The 12,205-nt window shown below is 47.4% G+C and overlaps 1 protein-coding gene across 1 annotated transcript in view; it reads right to left on the bottom strand.

Annotated features, from left to right (window-relative positions):
• vdrb (vitamin D receptor b) overlaps positions 1-12,205 on the bottom strand; it is a 45,004-nt gene that overhangs the window by 9,685 nt on the left and 23,114 nt on the right. Inside the window, exons 4-8 of the mRNA XM_053683611.1 lie at positions 10,527-10,711; positions 10,304-10,403; positions 9,183-9,363; positions 7,398-7,549; positions 1,977-2,093 (exon numbers count right to left, since the gene is read on the bottom strand). Of these exons, the coding sequence (XP_053539586.1) occupies positions 1,977-2,093; positions 7,398-7,549; positions 9,183-9,363; positions 10,304-10,403; positions 10,527-10,711 (735 nt within the window). The remainder of the gene's footprint in view (positions 1-1,976; positions 2,094-7,397; positions 7,550-9,182; positions 9,364-10,303; positions 10,404-10,526; positions 10,712-12,205) is intronic.

Genomic DNA, 12,205 nt, shown 5'->3' with positions numbered 1-12,205 from the left:
GTTCCAGAGTATTCTGTCAAGTTGCGAGACGTAAGGGAGTAGAGTACGGAAGCAGGTAAAGACGTATTTATTTAAGGGCACATAACATTAACAATGTATCTAACTCTACTATATCTACTATAACACTCGGCGAGGTGTACAGGGATGCGAGCGGTACATATCCCCAATATCATCAGCCCTATAGAACCCAATAGAACCAGTTTCTGCACTCTTTTTAGTTGTAGGCTACAGAGTGTTCCATTCTTTCAGCAGTCAGTTACAGGACTAACATCGGCTATTCAAGGGGCTCAAAGATGACCACATCACAATATTTTTATTTTACTCATTTTTTATTTAAAGTTATATTGTGCCTTGATGGTAGCCTGTGCCTGCTGGAATGAAAAAAATGTTGTGTTAAATAAATATTTTGAAATTTTGAAAATATTCTTTGAAAAGCAAGACAAAATAGTAAAAAGCACATTTTGATTATTTAATTTATGCAATGGTGAAAAAAATGGTAAAATAAATGGGAAAAACGTGAAAAAACGTGTTCGGTATTGAAGTTTTTCATTATATTCGGTTTCGGCCAAGAATTTTCATTTCGGTGCATCCCTAATATATATATATATATACACACACACACACAAAATATTTCACAAAAGTGAATACACCCCTCACATTTTTGTAAATATTTGATGATATCTTTGTAGATAGCACTGACAGGCTGACCCCCCACCCCTTCAACCTCTGCAGCAATGCTGGCAGCACTCATACGTCTATTTCCCAAACACAACCTCTGGATATGACGCTGAGCGCGTGCACTCAACTTCTTTGGTGGACCATGGCGAGGCCTGTTCTGAGTGGAACCGGTCCTGTTAAACCGCTGTATGGTCTTGGCCACCATGCTGCAGCTCAGTGTCAGGGTCTTGGCAATCTTCTTATAGCCTAGGCCATCTTTATGTAGAGCAACAATTCTTTTTTTCAGATCCTCAGAGAGTTCTTTGCCATGAGGTGCCATGTTGAACTTCCAGTGACCAGTATGAGGGAGTGTGAGAGCGATGACACCAAATTTAACAGACCTGCTCCCCATTCACACCTGAGACCTTGTAACACTAACAAGTCACATGACACCGGGGAGGGAAAATGGCTAATTGAGCCCAATTTGGACATTTTCACTTAGGGGTGTACTCACATTTGTTGCCAGCGGTTTAGACATTAATGGCTGTGTGTTGAGTTATTTTGAGGGGACAGAAAATTTACACTGTTACACAAGCTGTACACTCACTACTTTACACTGTAGCACAGTGTCATTTCTTCAGTGTGTCACATGAAAAGATATCATCAAATTTTTACAAAAATGTGAGGGGTGTACTCACTTTTGTGAGATACTGTGTGTGTATATATATATATATATATATATATATATATATATATATATACACACACACACACACACACACACATATATATAAAACTATATATTGACTCAAATCTAATGATCGCAAATTTTATAAATAAATACTTTTATATAAATTTAAAAAATGACGACTCATCAGTATATGTAGAAATCTTTAAGCCCTAAAATGGATACAAAATCTTTTTTTAAATATAATTACATACAATTTCGTGATGAATTTTAAAAAATGAGACACGGGTTACCATGAAGACCGCGCTGTACACACGGTGTGGGGTAGTGGTGTATTCGGGCTGTTTTAGCAGCTGTTGTGCTAATTTCATGATTAGATTTATATGTGATAACAGAAAACAAAATGGCCACCTGACGCAGTGCTACACTGCTTCATATCTAATCTACATCTGTCTTTTCTCTTACACTGATCCTAATCCTGATCCTCACCACGCCCGGTCTCTCACACTCACACACACACACACACACACCGCCCCCTTGGGGGGTAAATAAAGTGAATAAAGTGTATTGGGCGGAATATAATTGGATTTGGATTAGATTAGACGGCTGTTGCGCAGCAGCACAGACGCACCAGGGGACAGCAGGCAGATGGCCATCAGCAGCACGTGTTCCTCCTCGTGCAGATTCAGATTTTTCAACCCTACCTGGAACTTCACCAGCGGCTCCAGCAGCTCCAGAGTGTGGCCAGCTACACACACACACACACACACACACACACACACACACACACACACGTTTAATTCAACATGATTATTAATAAAACTGTGGCTGAGACCTCATCACTCAGATAACAGGAAATAAAAACAATCTCTCATTAATTTACACAATAAATATAATCTTATAAAAAATAAAATCATAGAATTTAATTGACTCCAATATAGCAGCAGTATGAACACGAATAAGTGTAAAACAAGCCCAAAAGGTATTTCAAAGTAAATTCACGTCCTCATGAGGACAAATAAAATAAAAATGTAAACAAAATTAAAGTAATAAATCAATAAAATGGCTTGCTGTTCACTAAATAAAATAAAACATCCATCCATCTTCTATACCGCTCATCTTTTTCAGGGTCACGGGGAACCTGGAGTCTATCCCAGGGAGCATGGGGCACAAGGCGGGGTACACCCTGGACACCCCCGCAGCACGGGGAGAACATGCACACACACACACACACACACACACACACACACACACACACACACACACAGGGCAGCGGTGGGACTCGAACCCCCAGAACTGGCACCCATAAAATAAAACCCACAAAATAACATAACATAAATAAATAATACAAATATAAAATAATAAAAAAGCCTTCCTGTTCCCCAATAAAATAAATAATAAATTAAAATAAAATAAATAAATTAAAATGAAAATAAAACGGGTTCCTGCTCAGATCACCCCTATGCACTGCACACTGTATAATCAGCACCACTTCATTTTTAACATCACTTTAAAGGACAAATCCGTAATTGTTATTAAGAAAATGATTCATTATAAAATTGACAAGTCGTTAAAAAATACATGAAAATAAATGATAATAAAGAAGAAGCAGTTATTTATTCTCTCTGATCCTAAACACAGAGAGGGTTAGCCAAAATGTTCCACTCTCATTCGACTCTGGATCTTGAACAATCGCCTCAAAAACTTTGAAATAGAAAAAACATTTAAAAATAACATACAGTGTGGTGTGGTGTGGTGTGTGTGTGTGTTGTGTGGTGGTGTGATGTGTGGTGTGATGTGTGGTGTGGTGTGTGGTGGTGTGGTGGTGTGGTGTGTTGTGTGTGGTGGTGTGTTGTGTGGTGGTGTGTTGTGTGGTGGTGTGATGTGTGGTGGTGTGGTGTGTGGTGTGGTGGTGTGATGTGTGGTGTGGTGTGGTGTGTGGTGGTGTGATGTGTGGTGTGATGTGTGGTGTGATGTGTGGTGTGATGTGTGGTGTGGTGGTGTGTGGTGTGGTGGTGTGGTGTGTGTGGTGGTGTAATGTGTGGTGGTGTGGTGTGTGATGTGTGGTGTGATGTGTGGTGTGGTGGTGTGTGGTGTGGTGGTGTGATGTGTGGTGGTGTGATGTGTGGTGGTGTGATGTGTGGTGTGATGTGTGGTGTGATGTGTGGTTGTGGTGGTGTGTGGTGTGGTGGTGTGATGTGTGGTGGTGTGATGTGTGGTGGTTGTGATGTGTGGTGTGATGTGTGGTGTGATGTGTGGTGTGGTTGTGTGGTGGTGTGATGTGTGGTGGTGTGATGTGTGGTGGTGTGTGGTGTGGTGGTGTGATGTGTGGTGTGTGGTGGTGTGGTGGTGTGATGTGTGGTGGTGTGATGTGTGGTGGTGTGTGGTGTGGTGGTGTGATGTGTGGTGTGGTGTGATGTGTGGTGTGGTGTTGTGTGGTGGTGTGGTGTGTGGTGGTGTGTTGTGTGGTGGTGTGATGTGTGGTGTGGTGTTGTGTGGTGTGGTGGTGTGATGTGTGGTGTGATGTGTGGTGTGATGTGTGGTGGTGTGATGTGTGGTGTTGTGTGGTGTGTGGTGTGATGTGTGGTGTGATGTGTGGTGTGGTGTGATGTGTGGTGTGATGTGTGGTGTGATGTGTGGTGTGGTGTGATGTGTGGTGGTGTGGTGTGTGGTGTGATGTGTGGTGTGGTGGTGTGTGGTGTGGTGGTGTAATGTGTGGTGGTGTGTGGTGGTGTGATGTGTGGTGTGGTGTTGTGTGGTGTTGTGTGGTGGTGTGATGTGTGGTGTGATGTGTGGTGTGGTGGTGTGTGGTGTGGTGGTGTGATGTGTGGTGGTGTGTGGTGGTGTGTGGTGGTGTGATGTGTGGTGTGATGTGTGGTGGTGTGGTGGTGTGATGTGTGGTGGTGTGATGTGTGGTGTTGGTGTGATGTGTGGTGTGATGTGTGGTGTGGTGGTGTGTGGTGTGGTGGTGTGATGTGTGGTGGTGTGTGGTGGTGTGTGGTGGTGTGATGTGTGGTGTGATGTGTGGTGGTGTGGTGGTGTGATGTGTGGTGGTGTGATGTGTGTGGTGTGGTGTTGTGTGGTGGTGTGGTGTTGTGTGGTGGTGTGATGTGTGGTGGTGTGTTGTGTGGTGGTGTGATGTGTGGTGTGATGTGTGGTGTGGTGTGTGGTGGTGTGGTGGTGTGGTGTGTTGTGTGGTGGTGTGTTGTGTGGTGGTGTGTTGTGTGGTGGTGTGATGTGTGGTGTGTGGTGTGTGGGTGGTGGTGTGATGTGTGGTGTGGTGTGGTGTGTGGTGGTGTGATGTGTGGTGTGATGTGTGGTGTGATGTGTGGTGTGGTGGTGTGTGGTGTGGTGGTGTGGTGTTGTGTGGTGTGTAATGTGTGGTGGTGTGGTGGTGTGATGTGTGGTGTGATGTGTGTGTGTGGTGGTGTGTGGTGTGGTGGTGTGATGTGTGGTGGTGTGATGTGTGGTGGGTGTGATGTGTGGTGTGATGTGTGGTGTGATGTGTGGTGTGGTGGTGTGTGGTGTGGTGGTGTGATGTGTGGTGGTGTGATGTGTGGTGGTGTGATGTGTGGTGTGATGTGTGGTGTGATGTGTGGTGTGTTGTGTGGTGGTGTGATGTGTGGTGGTGTGATGTGTGGTGTGTGTGGTGTGGTGGTGTGATGTGTGGTGTGTGGTGGTGTGGTGGTGTGATGTGTGGTGGTGTGATGTGTGGTGGTGTGTGGTGTGGTGGTGTGATGTGTGGTGTGGTGTGATGTGTGGTGTGGTGTTGTGTGGTGGTGTGGTGTGTGGTGTGTGTTGTGTGGTGGTGTGATGTGTGGTGTGGTGTTGTGTGGTGTGGTGGTGTGATGTGTGGTGTGATGTGTGGTGTGATGTGTGGTGGTGTGATGTGTGGTGTTGTGTGGTGTGTGGTGTGATGTGTGGTGTGATGTGTGGTGTGGTGTGATGTGTGGTGTGATGTGTGGTGTGATGTGTGGTGTGGTGTGATGTGTGGTGGTGTGGTGTGTGGTGTGATGTGTGGTGTGGTGGTGTGTGGTGTGGTGGTGTAATGTGTGGTGGGTGTGTGGTGGTGTGATGTGTGGTGTGGTGTTGTGTGGTGTTGTGTGGTGGTGTGATGTGTGGTGTGATGTGTGGTGTGGTGGTGTGTGGTGTGGTGGTGTGATGTGTGGTGGTGTGTGGTGGTGTGTGGTGGTGTGATGTGTGGTGGTGTGATGTGTGGTGGTGTGATGTGTGGTGTGGTGTTGTGTGGTGGTGTGGTGTTGTGTGGTGGTGTGATGTGTGGGTGGTGTGTTGTGTGGTGGTGTGATGTGGTGGTGTGATGTGTGGTGTGGTGGTGTGTTGTGTGGTGGTGTGATGTGTGGTGTTGTGTGGTGTGGTGTGGTGGTGTGATGTGTGGTGGTGTGATGTGTGGTGTGGTGTTGTGTGGTGTGTGATGTGGTGGTGTGATGTGTTGTGTGGTGTTGTGTGGTGTTGTGTGGTGGTGTGATGTGGTGATGTGGTGGTGTTGTGTGGTGGTGTGATGTTGTGGTGTGGTGGTGTGTTGTGTGGTGGTGTGGTGGTGTGTTGTGTGGTGGTGTGATGTGTGGTGTGGTGTTGTGTGGTGGTGTGATGTGTGGTGTTGTGTGGTGTGGTGGTGTGTGGTGTGGTGTGGTGTTGTGTGGTGTTGTGTGGTGGTGTGATGTGTGGTGGTGTGATGTGGTGATGTGGTGGTGTTGTGTGGTGGTGTGATGTGTGGTGTGGTGTGGTGGTGTGATGTGTGGTGGTGTGATGTGTGGTGTGGTGTTGTGTGGTGTGGTGTGGTGGTGTGTGGTGTGGTGTGGTGGTGTTGTGTGGTGGTGTGATGTGTGGTGTGGTGTTGTGTGGTGGTGTGATGTGTGGTGGTGTGTGGTGTGGTGTGGTGGTGTGTGGTGTGGTGTGGTGTGGTGGTGTGGTGTGTGGTGTTGTGTGGTGTGGTGATGTGTGGTGTGGTGTGGTGGTGTTGTGTGGTGTGGTGTTGTGTGGTGGTGTGTGGTGTGGTGGTGTGTGGTGTGGTGTGGTGTGGTGTGGTGGTGTGGTGTGGTGTGGTGGTGTGATGTGTGGTGGTGTGATGGTGTGTTGTGTGGTGGTGTGATGTGTGGTGGTGTGTGGTGTGGTGGTGTGTGGTGTGGTGTGGTGATGTGGTGGTGTTGTGTGGTGGTGTGATGTGTGGTGTGGTGTGGTGGTGTGATGTGTGGTGGTGTGATGTGTGGTGTGGTGTTGTGTGGTGTGGTGTGGTGGTGTGTGGTGTGGTGTGGTGGTGTTGTGTGGTGGTGTGATGTGTGGTGTGGTGTTGTGTGGTGGTGTGATGTGTGGTGGTGTGTGGTGTGGTGTGGTGGTGTGTGGTGTGGTGTGGTGTGGTGGTGTGGTGTGGTGTTGTGTGGTGTGGTGATGTGTGGTGTGGTGTGGTGGTGTTGTGTGGTGTGGTGTTGTGTGGTGGTGTGTGGTGTGGTGGTGTGTGGTGTGGTGTGGTGTGGTGTGGTGTGGTGTGGTGGTGTGGTGTGGTGTGGTGGTGTGATGTGTGGTGGTGTGATGGTGTGTTGTGTGGTGGTGTGATGTGTGGTGGTGTGTGGTGTGGTGGTGTGTGGTGTGGTGTGGTGGTGTGTGGTGTGGTGGTGTGTGGTGTGGTGTGGTGTGGTGTGGTGTGGTGGTGTGATGTGTGGTGGTGTGATGTGGTGATGTGGTGGTGTTGTGTGGTGGTGTGATGTTGTGGTGTGGTGGTACAGTCTGATCTTACACACGGTGTTCAAGTACACTTTAAATAATAATTCTTAATAATTTCACAAGTATTTTTAACAGTATTCTTGAAGAAAACTGTTCAGGAAATATTTCAATGAATATGATTAAATATAAAGGCATGAAATTATTTTTTTTTTGACATCACAAACTGAGCTCATGCGTAGCTCCGCCCCTAATCAGTTTTATACAAAAGCACAAAGTTTCTGATGATAATGGAAACATAATGGTATCCTGGTATCCTGGTACCACTGTGTGTGTGTGTGTGTGTGTGTGTGTGTGTGTGTGTGTGCGTGCATACCTTTAGTGACATCATTGATGCAGTACTTGAACTCGGGCCCTCCGCAGCACCAGCTCATATCCTCCAGACTGAAGGACTGATTGGACCTCAGCATGATCACCTCAATGGCACTAGACTTCAGCAGAGCGATCTGATCCTCCGCTGTTAACTCTCTGTTACACACACACACACACACACACACACACACACACACACACACGCCTAGCTTAATATCATCAACATTACTGTAACAGTATTTTATATGTATACAGTTTCTATCTACACCTCGATCCCACCGTGTTTTATTCCTTACTTATCCCGCGGCGCTGCTGAGTTCTGGATTCTGATTGGTCAGAAGGCGGTGATTAATTCTCTATAACAGCAGCTCTGACAGTAGCGCAGGTTTATATTAACGAGCTCGTTCTAATACAGTGGATATAAAAAGTTTACACACCCCTGTAAAAATGGCAGGTTTTTGTGATGTAAAAAAATGAAACTAAGATAAATCATGTCAGAACCTTTTCACCGTTATTGTAAAATATGAACCTGTTAATTAAAGTGAAAAACAATAAGATTCAGAACCTGCAATAAGAATAAGAACCTGGTTGTATAAGTTTGCACACCCCTAAACTAATTCCGAGTTGAAGCAGCGTTCAGTCTTTTTGGATGAGAGTGGGTCAGTGTGGAGCGTCTTGTCTGGACTTGGCGATATTTTGCCGTTGTTCCTGGTAAAAGCGTTCTAACTCCGTCAGATGGGCGGGGCGTCTCCTGCACACTGCCCTCTTCAGGTCATCACAGATCTCTGACTGGATTTAGGTCTGGACTCCGGCTGGGACGTTCCACGTGCTTGAGCAGGTTTTGGTGAAGCTGTTCCTCTGTTGATCTGGAGGTTTGCTTCGGGTCGTTGTCGTGCTGAAGGTGAAATTCCTCTTATCTGAAGCGTTGAAGGTTTTGCGCCAGAATTGACGGGTATTTGGAGTTATTCATTTTTCCCTCCGCTCTGATTAAAGCCCCAGTTCCAGCTGAAGAAAAACAGACCCAAACTCTGACTCCGCCCCCACCGTGCTTCCCCGTGGAGACCGAGTTCTTCTGGTGATGTGCTGTGGGTTTGTGCCGAACACATCTTTTGGTATTTTGGCCAAAAAGTTCAACTTTGCTCTCCTCAGACCAGAACACGTTCTTCCACATGGGTTTGGGAGATCGGATGTGGTGTTTGTTTATTGTTTTGGTTAAAAGGCCTCCGTCTTGCCCCTCTACCCCATCACCCAGAGATATGAAGAATTCAGGAGCTTGTTCTCACATGTCGGGAGCAACCAGTACTGGCCAGTAATCGCTGCAGATCTCTTCATGTTTCTGTAGGCCTCTCTGCAGCCTCCCTGACCACTTCCTCCTGATCTTCTCATCAGTTTCACAGGGACGTCACCGTCGTGTCATATTTTCTCCACGTGTTGATGATCGTCTTTACAGTGTTCCACGGTATATCCGATGCCTCGGAAATATTCTTGTATCCCTCCCCTGAGTGAGATTTTCCAACAGTGAGATCCCGGACCTGCTCCGTAAGACCTTTACGTATCAAGAAGATGTCGGGAGAATCCTATAGGCACAGCTGGACTTCATTTGGGGTTAATCAGTCACGTTAACTGATGGCAGGTGTACACTAATAGTATTTAAATGAGCTTTCATGTGATTGGTTGATTCTGAACACTGCCACGTTCCCAAATATAAAAGGGTGTGCAGACTTACGCAAACTGGAGACTGGAAGTTCTTTGCTCCGAGTTAAATCTGTAAGCTTTCTTTTTGCTCTACCTGAATCCGGGGATCATCTTGGCAAATCCGATGACCTTCTGGATGCTGTAGCTGACCAGATCGGCCAGGTGAGGCAGCATGGACAAGCGGGAACTATCTCCCTCCTTAGAGTCAGGACTAGAACCCTGCCCCTGATACATCATCAACATACTGCTCAGGTTGAGCTTCCCATCCGCCGAATCTGCAGAGAGAGAGAGATGAAAACAGACAGAGACAAAGAGAGAGAGAAACAGTCAAAGAGAAAGAAAAGAGAGCAGAGAGAGAGAGAACAAATGATCAGTGTACATTTTTATTATTTTGTTTAAAGATCTTATTTTTCCATCTAGTCCCGCCCTTCAGACGCAACATAAGATGTTTCCCAGACAACAAAATAATAACAATTTACACCGGTCATCCTGTTCAAAAGTTTACACCCCCCCCCCCGGCTCTTAATGTCTCGTGTCGCCTGCATGAGTGTCAGTGAACGTTTGCAGCTTTTGTAATCGTCGTGTACGAGTCCCTCGGTCCTCCTCGGTGTGAGAAGACGGATCTGAACATCATATAGCTGCTGTTGGAAATCAAAAAGTAAAGCATGTGCAGGACCTGGAGGACTCATGAAGAACTCTCACAGAACATAAACACAGTCGTGGATCATCCAGGTGACGACACACAGTGTTAATAATCAACAATCTACAAGCAAAGAAAACACCCCGTCAGGAAGGGGTCCTGGAGATCTCTGAATTCAGTAGGCTGTCAAAATTAGCTTGCTAGCTTGTTGCTAGCTCGTTAACGTTTCGTGCCACTTAGTAGCTTGAATGTTACGAGGCTGAAAATGGTTCCAACTTTCCCACTTCTGAGTTAAGGCCCAAAAATACCAAACAAAAGATAATAATAATAATAATAATAATAATAATAATGCTGAAGTTCAGCTCCAACAACCTATCAGTGCTGTGGACTGACCGGAGAGGTGAAAACAAACAGCAGTGTGTGTGTGGCCTGTTTAGAGTAAAGATCACTCACTACATTAGAGTTACTTTACCTAATCAAGTGAAAGAGACAAACAAAGTAGATGTGTGTGTGTGTGTGTGTGTGTGTGTGTGTGTGTATGTGTGTGTGTGTGTGTGTGTGTGTGTGTGTGTTACCAGGAGAGTGGCGGAAGGAGTCGGAGGAAGTGTCGGACAGTGAGTGTAGAGAAGCAGCACGACTGGCACTGCGTGTAACAGGACCCTGTCTCACTGGAGGCTGCAACACACACACACACACACACACACACACACACACACACTCAGAAGGGCTAAGTGAAGCAGTGACGGATATCAGACAGAGCAGCAGGAGAATGGTGGCTGGTGAATGTGCAGGACTTACTCGGAAGCGGGAGAAGTCGGAGTACGAGTCGTCGTAGGTTTTGTGATGCGCCTCCACCAGCATGGAGATGATGGCGCTCTGCTCCTCAGAGAGACGGGGCTTCTGAGCTTCTTTCTGCGCCTCCTCGTCCTTCCTCTTCTGGATCAGATCTTTCTTCCTCCGCACCTCCTCGTCGGTCAGGATAACTGTCACACGGAACGCCGGATTAGAACAGGGAAACGGAGACAAAGCTCTAAACACAGTCCGGACAAACCAATCAGTGAACACCCTGACCACGCCCGGCCACACCCTGACCACGCCCGGCCACACCCTGACTAAGCCTAATCACTCCTACATAACCTACCACACCCAACCACTTTCACATCCAATAACTCCCAAACACTCTGACCACACCCAACCACTCCCACATACTCTGACCACACCCAACCACTCCCACATACTCTGACCACACCCAACCACTCCCACATAATCTGACCACACCCAACCACTCCCACATACTCTGACCACACCCAACCACTCCCACATACTCTGACCACATCCAACCACTCCCACATACTCTGACCACACCCAACCACTCCCACATACTCTGACCACACCCAACCACTCCCACATACTCTGACCACATCCAACCACTCCCACATACTCTGACCACACCCAACCACTCCCACATACTCTGACCACATCCAACCACTCCCACATACTCTGACCACACCCAACCACTCCCACATACTCTGACCACACCCAACCACTCCCACATACTCTGACCACATCCAACCACTCCCACATACTCTGACCACATCCAACCACTCCCACATACTCTGACCACACCCAACCACTCCCACATACTCTGACCACATCCAACCACTCCCACATACTCTGACCACACCCAACCACTCCCACATACTCTGACCACACCCAACCACTCCCACATACTCTGACCACACCCAACCACTCCCACATACTCTGACCACATCCAACCACTCCCACATACTCTGACCACACCCAACCACTCCCACATACTCTGACCACATCCAACCACTCCCACATACTCTGACCACATCCAACCACTCCCACATACTCTGACCACATCCAACCACTCCCACATACTCTGACCACATCCAACCACTCCCACATACTCTGACCACACCCAACCACTCCCACATACTCTGACCACATCCAACCACTCCCACATACTCTGACCACATCCAATAACTCCCAAACACTCTGACCACACCCAACCACTCCCACATACTCTGACCACATCCAACCACTCCCACATACTCTGACCACACCCAACCACTCCCACATACTCTGACCACATCCAACCACTCCCACATACTCTGACCACATCCAACCACTCCCACATACTCTGACCACATCCAACCACTCCCACATACTCTGACCACACCCAACCACTCCCAAACACTCTGACCACACCCAACCACTCCCACATACTCTGACCACATCCAACCACTCCCACATACTCTGACCACACCCAACCACTCCCAAACACTCTGACCACACCCAACCACTCCCACATACTCTGACCACATCCAACCACTCCCACATACTCTGACCACATCCAACCACTCCCACATACTCTGACCACATCCAATAACTCCCAAACACTCTGACCACATCCAACCACTCCCACATACTCTGACCACATCCAACCACTC

The sequence above is a fragment of the Ictalurus punctatus genome, chromosome 11, assembly GCF_001660625.3.
Source record: "Ictalurus punctatus breed USDA103 chromosome 11, Coco_2.0, whole genome shotgun sequence".
NCBI classification, from domain to species: Eukaryota; Metazoa; Chordata; class Actinopteri; order Siluriformes; family Ictaluridae; genus Ictalurus; species Ictalurus punctatus.
The sequence above is the reverse complement of the archived record's forward strand: the minus strand, read 5'-3'. Positions and strand labels throughout refer to the sequence as shown.